Below are 18,004 nucleotides of genomic sequence, written 5' to 3'. Positions count from 1 at the left end.
TGAAACAACTTTTTTCAATTTTGTCAATTTACCAAACCGTGAAAAGATCCCTTTAATACTTTCGTTACCGTGAACATAACCAAAAAGTACGGATAACATTGGAAAAATGGTTATCAAGTTAACTGAAAATAAACTAGACACACGATATTTTAAGAATGAACGCCTTCGTTGAAATCGAAACAGTTGATCACCGCACTGTAACAACATGCAACATATCGTACCCCCACTCTTGGTTGTATTAGATCATTTATTATGGGCGTTTTGATAAAATTTAATCTTTCACTTTTGTATCCGAGAAAGTGTCAATAATAATCGTTACGCAGTGATTAAAATCTAAGTCGTTTGTTGGATACCATGGGATGAAATTGCTTATTGTCGGATTATTGTGTTCTTAAGGTTTTAAGAATTATACGCAAGACTGCAATAAATCCTTTGGTAGCATGTAAATCCTATTTTTTTTAATCCAGTACAACCCTTTGCAAAAGTTCGCCTCTACTTTTCCAGTATAATTACAACACGCAATCTGTTTTGTTGACAAAATCTGCGTCAGTATTTGGTTATAGATCACTTGTTGTAATTATACTGGAAAAGTAGAGGTAGAGCTAGAGTAGAGCTATAAATGGGATAACACAAATAAATAAATGACGATATTGACCAATGGTTTGTTAAACTGTGTATAAATATTGTTATTCAATATTATGTTCACCTGTGGTACCCGAGTGTGACGGAAATTTTAAAGGTGTGAATAATTGAAATTTGGAAGTACGAACATTTAACGAAAAATTAAATGTTTGTCAAATGGTTTGTTTGAATAGATTATTTTATTGCTATGTGTGAATCGCGAACATGACATGTGAAACTAGATATTGTGCGCGTGAAATTAATGCAAAACATTCGTAAGGATTTATTGAATCGTTCATATTGGTGATGATTAATTTTGAGTGTTAATGCATTTTGATTCAATTCATCGCTGATAACACTTTGAAAAGCCAAGTGTTCGTGTTACATAACGTCTGTGACAAACATGATGAGATTTACACCCAACTTTTTGATTGCAAATTTCCAGTGAAAACAAATCAGCATGTCAACTCTACTTCCGCGGCTTGGGATGCCGAATCCCACTGCTCACCAGAACAAGGGGCTCATTGGCGCTCCTACCGGAAGTTCACACCAAAGCAATCCTTCGAACAGAGGCCGACGACCATCGCTCCTGGAGCTATCAATAAACGGGCCGGCGTTTCGGAGCAACGATATCGAGCGTCGGTACCGGACACGCTCCGAGGACGTCGCTCATGCGGAAAAGGAGAATCGGAAACGAAAGTCGAATATCGACAGAAGCAAATCTATTGGACATGGGGATGAAAAAAGAACAAAAACTAAAGCGTTTAATTTTCACAGCTTGTCGCACGTTGATATTGACGAGACCATTAAGGAGGTCACCGCAAACAGCGGGGCTAGTGACAAACGCGTGCGATTTGACAGCAGTTTTGAGGAATCATTAGGCAAGCCAACAAAGAAGCAAAAAGATGCCGGGAAATCAGGGTTGAACGCAAAAAATGTTCAGGACAGACTAAAAAAGTCTGAGCGTAATGGTGGTAAATTAGATCCTATTCAGCCTACGTCCCCGAGTCAAGGTCGCCCGCCTGCGCCCGGAAGTCACCGGTCACGCGTTGAGGCGGCGCGGGACAGGGCGCGGATATGGGCGGAAACTTACTCGGACCCGGGACCGGGCACAGAGAAGCTGCTTAAGTAAGTTACCTGTTTCTTTTAAGCATAACGGTCATTACAACTGTTTCAAAATTTTAGAAACCATGATATATTTTATGCTGTTGTCTCCAAAACACTCTAATAGCCGATCGAGCTTACAGTTAATAAAATGAAAGAAGGCGTCGGTTATGATAACAACAGGGCATATCTTGTATTATATATATATATATATATAATATTATATATATATACGGAATATTCTACACGGAATATTCTACTTTCTGCTGCAAGAGTAGTCCTTGACGTCTTTTATTTTATTTGATGCGATACGTGAACCATTTTATGCAGTCAAACTAGGATACGCGAATTGTTTCATTTTAGCAACTGTAACTAACTAGTGTATTTGTAATACTCACGTGAACCATGTTAGTTTGTTCCCTTCAAAACACATTACTGTGTTTCTTTACTTCAAACGAACATTTATATTGATTTAAAGTTTTTCCTAATCCGACGTTTAAAGTTACAATGTTCCAAAGCTCCCCAAATTTGTGAAAACCTACGTTTAGAATATTGCACTGCGTCATCCGAAAATGACGTCATAAACGGCCAGCGTAGCCCCAGTTCAGCCTTTGAATTCGCACAGTCTGTTAAGGAGCCACGACGTCCGTTAATAAAATCATGGCACCGTGTGCGACTACAAAGCGGACACCTTAGGTCTTGACCAGACTGCGCTATTGCGAAGGCAAGTCTCGATTTGCGCTGGACGCTTATGGCATAAGAACCATTTATGCATGACGCGGTTCAATTGTTCTTTTATTTTTATTGTCAGTAATAAAACTGAGCTTAAAAATCTTGATTTTCCTGGTATGTAAACATTCGTCTAAATCATTTAATGAATACATATGTAAATACATAGTTTGCGTTTTATAAAAAAAATAAGATGAAAGAAACTCAACTTATATAACCCTTTTTACTGTAGTTCTATATTATCCACTCCAAAGGCAGTATTTGTAAATGCACTTTACAAAACGTAGTTCATTGTGTTTTTTTTTCTTCAAATAGAAATCTAATTCATGCACAGATAAATCACTTGATTTGCTTTTAAACTTTTAAGTGCCTATAAAACATGCATGTCTAACATCTAATAATGTCAAATAGGACATGCGTTTCTTTTGTGTATTCTGGTTTTATAATCGTATCACTGCATAATTGAATGGCGACATTGAATATCGTTTTCAATGTTTCTTATTTGTAACCATAACTCGAGGGTGTTTTTTTTTATCTTAGCAGACTTAACACACAGATTGCTATTCGAGTGTTTTAAAACAAATTTATTCGGAAGCAATATCTGAAGTACCGAGAGGAAAACGGTCTTTAAATAAATATGAATATTTCATGCTCTAAATCACACACAAAGGATCAAGATGTTAGCGAGCTTGACTTATTGAACCCCATAAAATACATCGCGTGTCATTAGTATATTACAAATAGTGTGTTCATGCTGTACAAATGATGCGAATTAAGATTAATACGATTTCTTTCTATGACGAGACTCCGTTTAATCCCTGTTTTTCGTGCACAAATATTTTAAAGAAAATTTTAAACATTGAAAGACTTGATAAAATCTTAAAATATGCATACCGGTCAATCTTATAAAACGCAAAATTTAAGTTTAAGTTTTTATGAATAAAACATCTATATACATAAATATAAATGCTACTTTTGTTGAAATCATCGGGTTTATTAATGGAAGCTCATCGATCCTTACATTGACAGTGGTTATCTCGGCTCTCAAATTAACGTGTATTTTCTGAATGCCACTACATGTATATCATTTTGACTAATTTTAATGTTCTTTAATATATTTAAATTTTAATATAAAGTCAAACACGAATGGTTAAGACAAACGTATAATTCATGGTGTGTTAAAATCATATATATATATATATATATATATATATATATATATATATATATATATATATATATATATATATATATATATATATATATATATATATATATATATATATATAATATCATAGTTAGTAATCTTGAAAACTTGAAACGAATTTGTTAAAATAACGTGAAGCATCATACACAAAACATTTCAACAGTAACAATACAAATACACTGAAAATCAATAACGTCTTCAGTGCATTTTACAATAAAAAATGTAATAAATGTATTATAAAATATGTTTATTTGTAAAGAGACAGAAATATTTACATGTTTTGGATGACGGAAGAAAGTATTGATATTTTCAAGACATGTACTGTTTTAAAAATATTGCCCAACGTCGTCGTCACGAAATTTGACGAAATGATTTATCAGCCAATCACTCATTGTAGATCGTTGATTTTATTCTAAGACAAGAACATGAAAAATGTAAATACCCGATAGAGCGTGTACCGACATTCTTATTAACGGTAAACCGCAGAAGATCGAATCTCAGATGTGTAATGTCTATAAAGTTCCCAGCTTTTGCGATCTGTAATGTTTTATTACGAGATTTAAGAAAAATGCATATGTATATCGGTAAACTGTTGCAAATCAGGATAGTCTCGTGTGTGGTAAAGTTCTTAATTAATATTAAAAATAACTATTCTATGAAAATACATGCTAACATGTCTTAAAACTAATTATATGTAGAATATATAAATATATATATATATATTGTTATATTCACCATAGCAACACATAAACATTACAAATGATTTTGTTCTCAATGGACAAGTCTTGCCAACTTTTTACTGCGAGTAAAATGAATTAAAGATAATTAAATTGCATTTCGTTAATCAATATGTCTTTCTCAAAATAAGGAAACTTTCATTGCGTAATCACGAGCGATATTTCCCTTTTCACTACCGATAACTTTTCTTGATTGTTATGCGTATTTGTAAGTACTGACATACCAAATATCTATCAATAAGTATTAGGGCAAACGTTCCATTTCAATTGTATGAAACTCAACTAAAAAAAACTCTTTAGTTTGATTGTATTCACTCCAAAGGCAATAGATTTATATATAAATACACTTTAGGGAACGGTTAAGTGTTGTTTAATCATTAATGCAAAGATAGATCGCTTTATAGTGCATTTAAAAGTCTTATTGCCAATATAAAATGCACGCCTAACATCAAATAATGTTATATTTGACATGACACTCTTTTGTTTGTTCGGGTTTATAATCGTACCGCACTTGAATAGCGACATTGAATATCGTTTTTCTATGTTTCTTATTTGTAACCATAACTTTAGGGTGTTTGTAATTCTAGCAGACTTCACACAAAGATTGCTGTTCGAGTGTGATAAAACAAATGTATTCGGAAGCAATATATGCAGTATACAGAGGAAAACGGTCTCATAAATATGACTGTTTCATGCTCTGAATCACATACAAACAAGAAAGATGTTAGCGAGCTTGACTTATTGAACCCCATAAGATACCTCGCGTGTCATTAGTATATTACAAATAGTGTATTAATGCTGTACAAATGAAATGAAGTAAGATGAATACGATTTCATTCTTTGACGAGACTCCGTTTAAACAATGCTATTCATGCACAAAGATATTAAAGAACATTTTTAACACTGAAAGACTTGATAGAAATGTTTAAATATGCATATCGGTCATTCTTATACAACGCCAAATCCAAGTATGAATCAATATGAATAAAACATTTATAAATATAAATGCTTCATTTATTGAAATTCTCAGGTTTATTAATGGAAGCTCATTGATACTCATATTGAGAGTGGTAGTATCGGCTCTCAAATTAACGACTAATAAGAGATATCAACGACAGATTCTTTAATTAATCATTACGGCACACGTGTATTTTCTGAATGCCACTATATCATTTTGACTAATTTTAATGTCTTTATGCCACCGGAACGAATGATCGGGGGTATATTGCTTTTGGCCTGTCTGTCTATCTGTCATTGTATGTGTCTGTCATTGTAGGTGTCTGTCATTGTATGTGTCACAAAACTTTAACCTTGGTCATAACTTTTGCAATATTGATGATAGCAACTTGATATTTGGCATGCATGTGTATCTCATCTAGCTTCACATTTTGAGTGGTGAAAGGTCAAGATCATCTTTCAAGGTCAATGGTAAAAAAATCAAAGCGGCGCATTAGGGGACATTATGTTTCTGACAAACACAACTCTTGTTTAATATATATAATTTTTAATATAAGTTCAAACACGAATGGTCAAGACAAACATATAATTCATGGTGATAAATGCATATATATATTTATAAGACATCATGGTTAGTAATCTAAATCTGAAACGAATTTTGTTTAAATGAAGTAAAGCATCATACACAAATACACTTCAACAGTACCAATACCAATACACTGAAAATCAATAACGTCTGCAGTGTATTTTACAGTAAAACATGTAATAAATCAGAACCAATTGTAAAAATTAATATTCAGTCACAAACATTATTGATTTGACAAAGCACACAAAAACCATTATTAAATTTAATGTCCCAGTTAATGTGTTATAAAATATGCTTATTTATTAAAGAACACACACATTTACCTATTTTGGATGACAGAAGAAAGTTTTGATATTTTCAAGACATGTACAATTGCACAAATAATGCAAATATCGTCGTCGTCACGTAATTTAATGAAATGCTGTATCAGCCCATGACCAATTGTTAATCGTTGATTTATTCAAATTATAACAAGTACATGACAATCGCAAAATACAGAGTCTCAGATGTGTAATTTCTATAAAGTACTCAGCTTTTGTGATCTGTAAAGTTTGATTACGAGATTTAAGACATTTTCATATGTATATCGGTAAACTGTTGCAAATCAGGATAGTCTCGTGTGTAGTAAAGTGCTTAGTTAATATTAAAATTTATTATTCTATGAAAATACATGCTAACATGTCGTTAAGCTATCTATATGTAATATATATACAGATCAACATCAGAATGATGTCGTTCCCAATCAACAAGTCTTGCAAAGCATTGTACTGCGAGTAAAATGAATAAAAGATAATTTATTAATTAATTCAATTTCATTTCGTTAGTGAATATGTGGTTTCCAAAAAAGTTACTCCAATGGGCGTTTTTATAATTATGTACTGACATACCAAATATCTACCAATAAGTATTTGAGAAAACGTACCATTTCGATTCTGTCAATACGTTAATTGCGCAAAACGAATGGCAAACCGTTTTATTTGCTTTTTCGTATCGAATTGAATAATATCTTAAAGCAGCGTATGTAATCAACTCAGGATTAGCTTTAATTTCCATGTAAAGAAGTATAAATTGGACGCTATTCTTCTTCTTTTATTATTGATATGACTACAGTGACGGGTTTCGCACGTCACTAATTGATTTGGAATCTTTAAAATTGTTTGTCTGAAACTTTTATGTTTAACATCACGCAATATTCTATACGTTGATTTGTCTGATTCACAAATGCCGAATTCAGATGTTTAAAACACAATTGACTTTTACTTCATTAAGTTGATCTTTATTTCTTAACTTGATTGCTGATTCAAGGCCGTACACATTTTTTCAGAAATTTTAATTTATTAAATGTTTGCTTCATTATTTTAGCCCGCAAATTTAACATTTAACATTTTTAATTGTGCCTTTTTTACGTTTGTGCCTGGTAATATTAAGTATATATAAAATGATTGGATTTTTATTGTGCAACAACTTTTGCCCAAATGGAAACAATAACAGTTTGTTTTAGTAAGCTTTCCAATTTTTACCCTGTTAACAATCACGCATACGACTTAAAATGTTCATAACATATTTTCAATTGTCCATTCCCTCCATAGATCTACAAAAACATTGATAGATCTTTGTGTCATTTGTTAAATATCATAATTGGGTTATTTTTAACATTTCATCAAACGTCATGTTATTAACCGTTATTTTATTAAACTTTTTTTGTCGATTATGTGTCGCTTAGTTTACATGATTGGCTTATAAACAAAATACAGCTGAACTTTTTATGAACTGTAGGTAATGATGTAATCTTAATAAAGCAATGTGATCACCTTGTTTTGGGAAAAGCCAATATTACTATATATCTCTCCACTGAAAAGAAAATCTCGTTAAGGAGGTATGAATCCAGTGTTGTTCTTAATACTTAGGCTCTTGTTCGTTATCATTAACTATCAAGATCATTCAAATTAACTATGATTTATGTCAGCTATGTTTGTTTAAGATTTAGTAACTAAATCATTTCATATGAATCTAGGTAGAGCTGCGTGGGAATTGTGGGGAAACCGAGTGATTGCCCAGCACAGTAATTTAAATACAGTTTTAACATTTTAAAAAGAACTGTTTACTGCATATACTTTTATACCTTCCGTAAAATAAAATGTGAGATCAAAGCCATACAATATGAATTTGTGAGTGAGGATGTCCGGACAAGAAGGTCAACCTCTCGTCTTGACCGTAGCTACAACAATATATGTTATCAGATCCATGCTAATCGCCATTATGATGACATGTTTGATAGTATTTAAGTTTCTGACTTTTTCCTCGATCAGTGGACAGAAGGAGTTATCATACCTCTGCATAAAAAAGGCTCTGTTGATGATGCTAGTAATAATAGAGGGATAACACTTGTTAGTTGTTTTTCTAAGTTGTTAACAACCATTTTGAACAAAAATATCGATTCGTTTTGTGAAGACAATGCTAAAATTTTTGATGCCCAATTTGGATTTAGAAAAGGATGTTCAACTGTCGATGCTATTTATATCTTGTTGTCTGTCGTGCAGAATTTTTAAAATGAAAACAAACGTTTGTATGTTATATATGTTGATTTGCTCAAATGTTTTGATAGTATATATCGCAATGAATTATGGTTACAAATGTATAAATCTGGTGTACAAGGTAAACTATTGAGAATAATTAAGAATATGTATGAAAATGTTAAATCTTGTGTTAAGTCGTGTACATCATATTCTGTATACTTTAGTTATGCTGTCGGTCTAAGACAAGGGGAGGTAATGTCCCCGATTTTGTTCACTGTTTGTAGATGATTTAGAACTATTCTTGCAAGATAGCACATTGTCTGGCCTAAATACAGACGACATAACCTTAATTTTATTAATATTTGCGGATGACATTGATATTCTAGGTAAATCACCAGAAGAAGTACAGAACCATTTAGATAACCTATATGTCTATTGTAATACATGGGGACTTAATGTGAATACTTTTAAAACAAAAATAATGATTTTCGTTATAGGGGTAAAATTCGAAAAGATGAAAAATGGACATGTAATGGCCAAGATATAGAAATCGTCAATAATTTTAATTATCTCGGCACTGTTTTGAATTACACTGGTAGTTTCACTTAAAATCAAGAACATTTGGTTGGAAAAGCCCTTACGGCTATGAATATTTTACTTTATAAATGTAAGCAGTATGATCTTAAGCCGAAATTATTTTGTCAGTTGTTTGATTCTTTTGTTGGATCTATTTGTTGTTATGCCTCTGAAATATGGGGTTTTAATAAATCAAAAGAGATCGACCGCATTCATTTAAAATTTTGCAAGAGATTGTTAAATGTAAAAATAAGCACATGTAACGCTACAGTTTATGGTGAGCTAGGCAGATATCCATTATATGTAAATAGATATGTAAGAATTGTTAAGTACTGGTTAAAAATTATTACCAGTAAAAATATGATTATACAAACTGTGTATATTCAAGCATTAAATGATTGTAATAAGGGACGCAACAATTGGGGTGCAAATGTTAAACAATTGTTAAAAGATTACGGATTTTTCTATGTTTTTGAAGCTGCAAATATAACTTATAGTCATGCTTTTGTTTGCGAATTAAAATGCAGAATTATTGACACCTTTAAGCAAGAATGGTTTGGTGACATGACTAGAATTTCTACTCTAGATATGTATAGAATATTTAAAACTACTCTTGAATATGAAAACTACTTAGATTTACGGCAAAATTCATTAAACGCTTTTATTTCATGAATCCATCGGTTGTTAAGTTCCATAGTTTATTAACATCAACTTTTAAATTTGAAATATTAATCGTTTGTAAATATGTAAAGGAAGCATTAACTGTACGAAATGCTATTTTAAATAATACTACTGAATAAATAGTTTGACTTTCTTGAAAGAAGTGCATGTATCACTTTGCAGTCACTGATAGTATTTGTAATAGTTTGACCTTACTGCCTTTAAAATTATTATGTTTCTCCTTGTCAAAATCGTTATTGTCCTCTGTTCTTATTTTGTTTAGAAATGTCATTTCATCGAATTTAGTTCTGAAATGTCATTTAACTTACTAACACATATACATTATTATATTTATTTGGTTACCTACTATAGTATACTGATACGTGACATTACTTTATTTATAATTATATGCATTAAAGACGATGTTCTTATGAATAAGTCTTAATAAACTGTCTGTCCTGTTCTGTTCTATGATTGACCAGTGACTTGACAAAGACCAAGTCTATGATTGACACGTAATAAGTATCGGGGTCAGTCGGTCGCTTCTTTGAGGAACATTTTATAATCGCCTGATGTTTTAAAAAGATTGTGCAGTATCATATTATTCCGTATGTATCTTCGCATAGAACAACAACTGTGTACGTTCAGAATTTTTTTTGTTAAGGATTTATACCTAATCAGCTCAGTGAATTGTTTGCTATTGTGTTTTGGCATGCTCAATGCCTAAACTGACAATGCTTTAACCGAGTTACACCAATATTGACATTATTATATTCTGTTCATGTTAAGTATTACGACCAAGGCTTCATTCTCTGCATTTTTTTCTAATCTCCATATAACCACTGTCCTCATGTAGTACTATATAGAGAAGATAAGACGAGCGGACTGGTTTTCCAGACAGAATCAGGTTCGTTTATGTGTATTGATGGAGGATGTTTAGATAAAGGACATGCCAACTGTGATCGCTTGTCTAACTGCTTTGTGATAAATTAAGTGCAAAACAGCACTACGCAAGATTCCCTTTTCTGTACTGAACACATAAACCAGCAAATTGCTACGCATAACTTTTATTACGTGCATAATCTGAATGCAATGCTAACACATTCTTAATAAAAATGATAAGGGAATGAAAAGGTAACAAAAAACGTTCGCTTTTTCAAACATTTAGTAAGGACACCACATCATCATGCAGACAATTGATCTTACGTTGAAATCCCGACTAACATCTCCTGGTATCAGTATCCAAATGAACAGTCTCATATGGGGGTCGGAATCCGTGCAGATTGGATCGTTGTCTATAGGTGGTCGACTAACGACACCTATCGTGGATGTAGATACGGACGATGCGGATGAAATTCACCAGGCGCACATTTATAAACATGGTTATGAGGTGGTGGATTTGTCGGATATATCAATCTTAGCAATCAAAAGAAAGTCGTTTTTGAAGTTGTGTAGAGCTAAAGTGATAACCTCTCATTAAGAAATAAACAGACGTGATGATGAGGTTTACCTTCAATTGAATATTATTTTTAGTACGTTATAAAGCACAACAAAATGTGATGCTTCGTGCACAGATGAATACGGTTTTTATGTGAATGTTTTTGTTATATGTTTTGAAAGAATTGTTTGTTGGGCGTCTTTGAAATATCTTAAATGTTTTAACTTACCTGTGCATATAATCAATTAAATAGTATTAACTGTGTCGTCTCTGTCCCACATCTTCATTGCTATCGTGATTTTCAAAATCGTGTTTATAACCGCCATCAGCTGCATCGTTATTCTTACTGCAGTATTGTTTCATTATCATCTGCAATAATAGCGCTTCATCTACTAAATCGCAGTTTTAACAAACCATCAGCCTCACAATATGTATTGAAGGGAATGTCCGCCAATCCATTCATTTTGCCCAATGACAATTAAAACAAGAAAAAAGTGTTGAGAGGGGGATTCAAATCATTTTCGGCAAAACAATAGACACGATGTAGACTAGGAAGTTTATTACTTGCTCACCGCCTATCTACGCGGGATTACGGGGATAGTCGATGTATCACGATTGATATCGGAGGTCTGATTTTGAAATCTCCACGCAGAGTTGTCGTTCCTTTCTCTCACATACAATCTCTGCTATCACAAGAAAATCCTACCAGATTTGGTGGGATTTTATTTTATTGGTTTAAGTATTATATTATGAAAAGTAGTATCATTTTCTTTTACATTTTGAAAATAGTGTCTAAGTTTAGGTTCATAATAATAAAAAAATACCTAAATTAAAATTTAGTTAAAATAAGAATGGTAAAATTATTGTAGCACGTGGCAAGGCTATCATCACGTCGCTGGTTATGGAGGCAGGGATTTGAGCCAGCTATGCTGGTTCCCGTCAAATCTCTGCGCGTAAGTTGCTGATTTTGATGTTTAGAGGGATCTCCCGTCAATAGTAATTTGCGCTAGAATTTGGGGGTTTTAATAATGATTCTCTTTTTGCAACGTGAAATATTTATAATGGCGGTGTACCACGCTGGGTTTGCGGATACATTGATAACAGAAGGCACTTCGATTCCAGATAATAACAAAAGCCACGCGCGAGAGGTAAGTTCAACAGGTTTTTTTTAAAGTTATATCATAAAGATTAGTTTTTTAGACAAAGCGCATGGTCGAGTTTATAAATGGTGTATCATTTTCTATTGCAAAGAAAAAAATCTCGGAATAATAGTAGATTTTTCCCAAAATTCGGTCGGAAACAGCATTCACTGGATGAACAGTACGCATTTCAACAAAATAAAACTACTTAGAAATATTGCAAGAAATTGTTTGATATTCCAGCATGTAGAGTAATCACTGTGCTTCAAATACTGAAATTTTGATAACATTCAATGAAATATAAACGAAGATAGAGCATGTTTTAATAGGTGGTATTCATGAAGTTGCGGATACTTTGATTCCCGATATAGGGCACTTCGGATAACAGAGACTTTCAACAAATTGGGCACTCTGATAATCGAGTTTTATCTTCTACCTGAAATGCATTTATGTATATTATGGCTATTCCTACCAAACAATTTGCATTGTCAAGCCCGACACATTGGGAATCTATGCATAACGTAATTACATACACATGTAAAATATAACCAATGGCGTTGTTCGTTTTCAAAAATCTTATTACTATTAATTAATATTATACGTGCAAATTTTAAATAAGATTCAAATGCTTATTTCTGAAGTAATATATTTCAAGTGACGACCGAAAATAATTGTCTAAATAATCAACTTGTTTTTAAGTGGTAAATTGAGATTATGAGAATTGAAAATACAACGGATCATGTGGATCAACACGACAATTGAACTTATAGCAGGACTTTCGATAAGGGGAGTAAGGGGTCTTAAAGCGGCCAATACACCTCATAAAATCTTTTGTCATTGGTGCTCATTAGAATCGCATCATAAAGACGATACTAATGCGTTGCCACAAAATTTAAAATATATTGGAAAACTTCCTTTATATTGAGCTCTACTTATATATTACCTTTACACTTCCCTTTCCCTTGTATTCTCATATTCAAAAGGGATAAGAACATGTTTCGGTAATTCGTTTTTAATTTACGTCAGTACATACATTTTTATTTATTTCCTGCTTACTATAACATTATTCCACAGCGAATTCTGCATTTCTGATTCACTAAATAAAGTGTGTTATATCTGGTAAAAAGTGTCGAGTTATCTGGAATCGAAGTGCCATTGTCTTTGAGATGATCGGTAAAAGAAGTGTCCATGAAAATTTGGCATACGACTCTTAAAACATTTGAATTTCCTCAAATACGTTAGTTAACTAAAATTTAACATGTTGTAACATTAATTGACATATTGATCTTTTATTTCGATTAGTTGGCACGTTCTTGATTTATTTCCAAGTATTTTTTATTTTATTGAAATACGTACTGATCATCGAATTCATGATGATTATCGATGACATTTTATCTCCCTTTTTATAATCCACTGTTATTTTTCACGAATTTCTTGCTCCGAAATACGAAGTACTATACCATTAATCGACCAAACAATGTTACGTGTCTGAAAACCAAATGAACAGAACATAAATGCAAAAAAGCGGAAGAACTCAACTCTCGCGCGTGGCTTTTGTTGTTATCTGGTATTGAAGTGTCATCTGTTATCAAAGTATCCGCATACCCGGCGTGTGTATGCAGAAACGAATACTTATTCTGAATCAGAGACGTAATAGCAATGGACTTAAGAAGTACTATATAGAACCACAAACAAATTTACAGCTAGTTACGTTCAGTTGCAACATAGCACAACGCACATAATAAAACAAAGAACGCCGTTCGAAACAGCATTAAAACAAATTCCGAAAGTTTAACTGCAGTTGTCAATAACACACACGAAGTAAAGATATATATGAAGAAATTATAAACTTACCAATATGTGGTAAAGAAAATGAAATGTTTGCACATCAAACGTTACAAGACAAAATGCAACTGTCATGTATCAAAAAAGAATGTCATTTAACAGCATGCATGCACTGGCGGATATTCCCTTCCATAAATTTGAGTTTTGCATTCTTCGTTTCTTTTTTTCCGCTACCATCAATTGGTTAACATATTTTCAAACTAACTGTTCTGCAAAATGATTTGTAAACACGAAGTGCACTCGATGTCACAGGCGATTTTCTGATTTGTATTTCAGATTTCATTTTTAACTTTGCTGCTTTAAAATAATGAGCAGTGTGTAGCTCTTAGACAATTTTAGAAATAATAGAACTCGCTGAAAAAGAGGAGTATATTTGGTATTGTCCAACTCAAGTTGTAACTAAACGATAAGCCATTGAATGACAGCAGTATTGTTTAATCAACCCATCCACACGGCTTTGAAAGACTTTAACTCCATAGACAATGGAGACGTCTATAAACACAAAGTTCTTTAATTAAACAACACGTTTATCATGGCGGTATATTGTATTTATGTGACTGCAGTTGTAGAAATGTAAACGTTCATTTATTAAAGGAGTTACTGTATCAATTCTAATTTTGAGAACCAAATTAAACAAATAGTTGGTGAAATGCGAAACTTGGACAATGTATGTGTTATGATTATCATGTAAAGTAACTTCAGCTTGGTGTTTCTACGTGTGAACATGTTTATAATTTTTTGCATTCATCTCAGAATCGAATGCAATACTCGGACTTGGCACATCTACTCGAATGAGCACGTGGAATGGCTGTGCGTTTGTGGTTCGAGTAAACTTCGAGTTATATATGTGTGACTGATCGTATAAAAAGAACATAGTGTGTGCAATTCAATTTTGATAACGTGTTGACTCGGTGTTTGTGTTTGTTTCACATTAAGGCCAGTACCTGGATTGTTGAGAGCATATTTTAAAGGTTGCAGTCTAAATCAGCGCTCCATCCAATATCTGAAATAAAGCTAAGCTTGAATTGGATCGTCCGTGTGCGATATTCACAGGACTTAACTGTAGACAAATACTATTTACACTACTCTAATCAAACGGATTCTTTTTTATCGAAGCATCCCCAATAAAAGTGTGTGTTAAGTTCCGTGAACACTCCTTATAAAAGTGTACTGGTATTTAAATTCAAAAGAGGTCTACTTGTTTTGAAAAAAAAAGAATATTGTTATCACGGGTTATATCATCGTCTATGTCTATGTCTTCGTTGTATAAGTGTGGAAGGCAAGAGCCGCCAACAGATCACACCCGGTAGCAAATATTTGAAAGCAAACACTTGTCTTCGCCGCTATATGAAGACCTTTGTCAATACATCGAGATTGCATTTCTAGATCAATCGATCACTTTTTGCCTACCTATATTATGTGAAATAGACCATATAATTATTTGACATCAACTCATCTGCCGTTTGCATATACACGATCGCCGTGAACAGCTTATGTGGGGTTTGACGTTTCATCAATCGTACTGCAGTTGTAATTGTTTCTTAAATGGTATTCACATAGACTGAGCACGAATACTCGTTGCTAGAAAAAACACCAATCTATAAATCAAGTAAATCAAAAACACTTTACAGACGTGTAGTCAATCATGGTGCAGAAGGCCAATACATGAATATTAATGAAATGTCATAAATGTCGAAAGCCTGATGGTGTAAACGTTCAAAATGGCGCGTGGTACTGTTGACGGTAGCTGACAGAACAACCACCCAAATAGAAAAAACAAATAAAGCCACCATGTACAGGCGGTTCCAATTTGATGCCAAACAAGGCAGCACGAATCTGTCGAACTTTCGGGTGCTGCCCCCTATCGGGGAGGGGTTCGCGAGGAATCTAGACAGCGTCGACCTCGAAGATATCCGAATGGAGGAAAGCGATGCCGGAAGTGATGTATTCCCCCAACCTATAAATAGAGTAGAGATCCTCGATAAAAGGTCTAAGAACGTCCACTTTGACCAGTTTGTTTACATCAGGTAAGTGCGTATGAATAATGTATTCAGTTTCCTGATCACTATGATTATTAAGCGTTATTAACAACAACACATTATAAACATTATAATAATCGTCATCAAAATATGATCATCATCTTAAATCATGACATCATCATCCCATCATTTTTATCATCACACCACCAACATTATCATTATCAATATCGCCCTTATAGCAATTATCATGATTGCATCATCATGACGTCATCAACATCATAGTGATCATCATAATCTTCATCAATGGTATCGGTATCACAATCATCATAGTACGCGGCATCATCCTTAAGCATCTCATGCGAATCATATGTAGCAATGCTATCGACATCCTATTGTTTATTACAATCATATTTATCTCAAACGCAAGTATGCTCGGAGCAATTTAAAGCCTACGTTATATCCATAGTCTTTTAAAATTAAGACATCAAGTGGTTTTGTTTTATATACATCATTGAAAAGATCTGTAAAAATATATAGTTTTGTTTTCTTGTCATTTGAAATTATGCGTATCTATACTGCTTGGGCATTTAATTGCGTTATTTTTTTTTAAACATCATCTGCAATTCGAAATAGCTCAAATAGAATCATCCATGAGATTCCTTCTAAGATGTGTCACGCTAAATTTGACTGCGTTAATGGCCATTGATACAAACTCAACTGTTAACTTTTTTGTTGAAGTATTCAATACATCGACTTGAAACTAATTGAGCTTTACAATTGCACTTCACAAGATTTTATCCAAAACAACGGAGCGTAGTATACATATTTACGGTTTAATACTAAATTCCGAAGGTTAAGGTTTGAGTTAAAGATTAAAAACAAAAGAAATAATTACAATGAAATGAGGCTTTGTTATCTACGCTAAAATTAAATATCAATAGTTGCGCATGGTGTAAAATAGTTCAAATTAAACTTGTAATCAACTTGATCTTTATACTGTAACTTTATGTTTAATTGATTATTAATTTGTTTTCTGAACACATGGATTGAGCCAAGTTCTTGGCGCAAGTGTCGGTATATTTGCAATCAGTTAGCAGCCAAAATAACGCTGTTATGGAGTCGGTTTTAAGCCGCCCGCGCACAAACGACAACCAGAGCGGAAACTTATCAATTTGAAATAGTACACTATGTGAATTTAATAACTATAATGTGAGCCGCACGTGCTTATTGACGATGTTGCAGTGGAACCATATATATTTGTATATATGGTATAATTTATAAAATATAATGAATATGATCGAATAATGTACGAAGTGACGACTATGACCACCGTCGTGCATAGCGAGCAAGTGGAAATCATGCGCCACGATGACGCGGAAGAGGAACGGTCGCCGATGCGAAGGCGGAGCTCCTCCCGGAAACGCCGCCTAGAGAAGGCGTTCAAGTTCCGCAGTGAGAATACCCCGTCTCCACTGAAGAACCTCACCGACGCCCCCGTGGTGCCGCCTATCGGACGGACGGACAGCTTCCGACGAGTCAACAGCAACATGAGCATCGAGCTTAACGTGCCGACCATGCCGCTCCCTCGATCGCCCAGCAAAGCCGCCCAGCTAGGTCAGATCGGGCGCACCGATTCCATCAATAGAACGTTGAGCAGTTTAAGCATCCAATTGGACGACATCCGATTGGCGAGAAAAACGGCGACAGAGTTCGGATTCCCTCAACCTGTAGAGAAGGTGGTTGTGGATAAACAGAAGACCGTCCACTTTGATAAGGTTATCCGCATCCGGTAAGATGTGTGCTGGCTTAATTGCGTGCACGGACTTTTTGATCGACTAAGCGAAATTTCTACAGCTTTATCGTTTATGTCTACATGTGTATGTATTACGAATTTTGGATGTCACCCTCCA

General features: G+C 33.7%; 1 protein-coding gene across 2 annotated transcripts in view; it reads left to right on the top strand.

Moving 5' to 3' along the window:
• Nucleotides 1-254: 254 nt before the first annotated feature.
• Nucleotides 255-18,004, top strand: part of LOC127841853 (zinc finger CCCH domain-containing protein 13-like) — a 56,378-nt gene continuing 38,628 nt past the window's right edge. The window contains exon 1 of one of the 2 annotated variants that reach the window (XM_052370979.1): nt 255-1,749. In XM_052370979.1, the coding sequence (XP_052226939.1) occupies nt 1,082-1,749 (668 nt within the window). In that variant the 5' untranslated portion in view covers nt 255-1,081. The remainder of the gene's footprint in view (nt 1,750-18,004) is intronic. The other variant, XM_052370980.1, reaches the window with a different exon arrangement.

This window comes from Dreissena polymorpha, chromosome 8 (genome assembly GCF_020536995.1).
Source record: "Dreissena polymorpha isolate Duluth1 chromosome 8, UMN_Dpol_1.0, whole genome shotgun sequence".
NCBI lineage: Eukaryota > Metazoa > Mollusca > Bivalvia > Myida > Dreissenidae > Dreissena > Dreissena polymorpha.
This window is presented reverse-complemented; position numbering and strand designations above follow the sequence as displayed.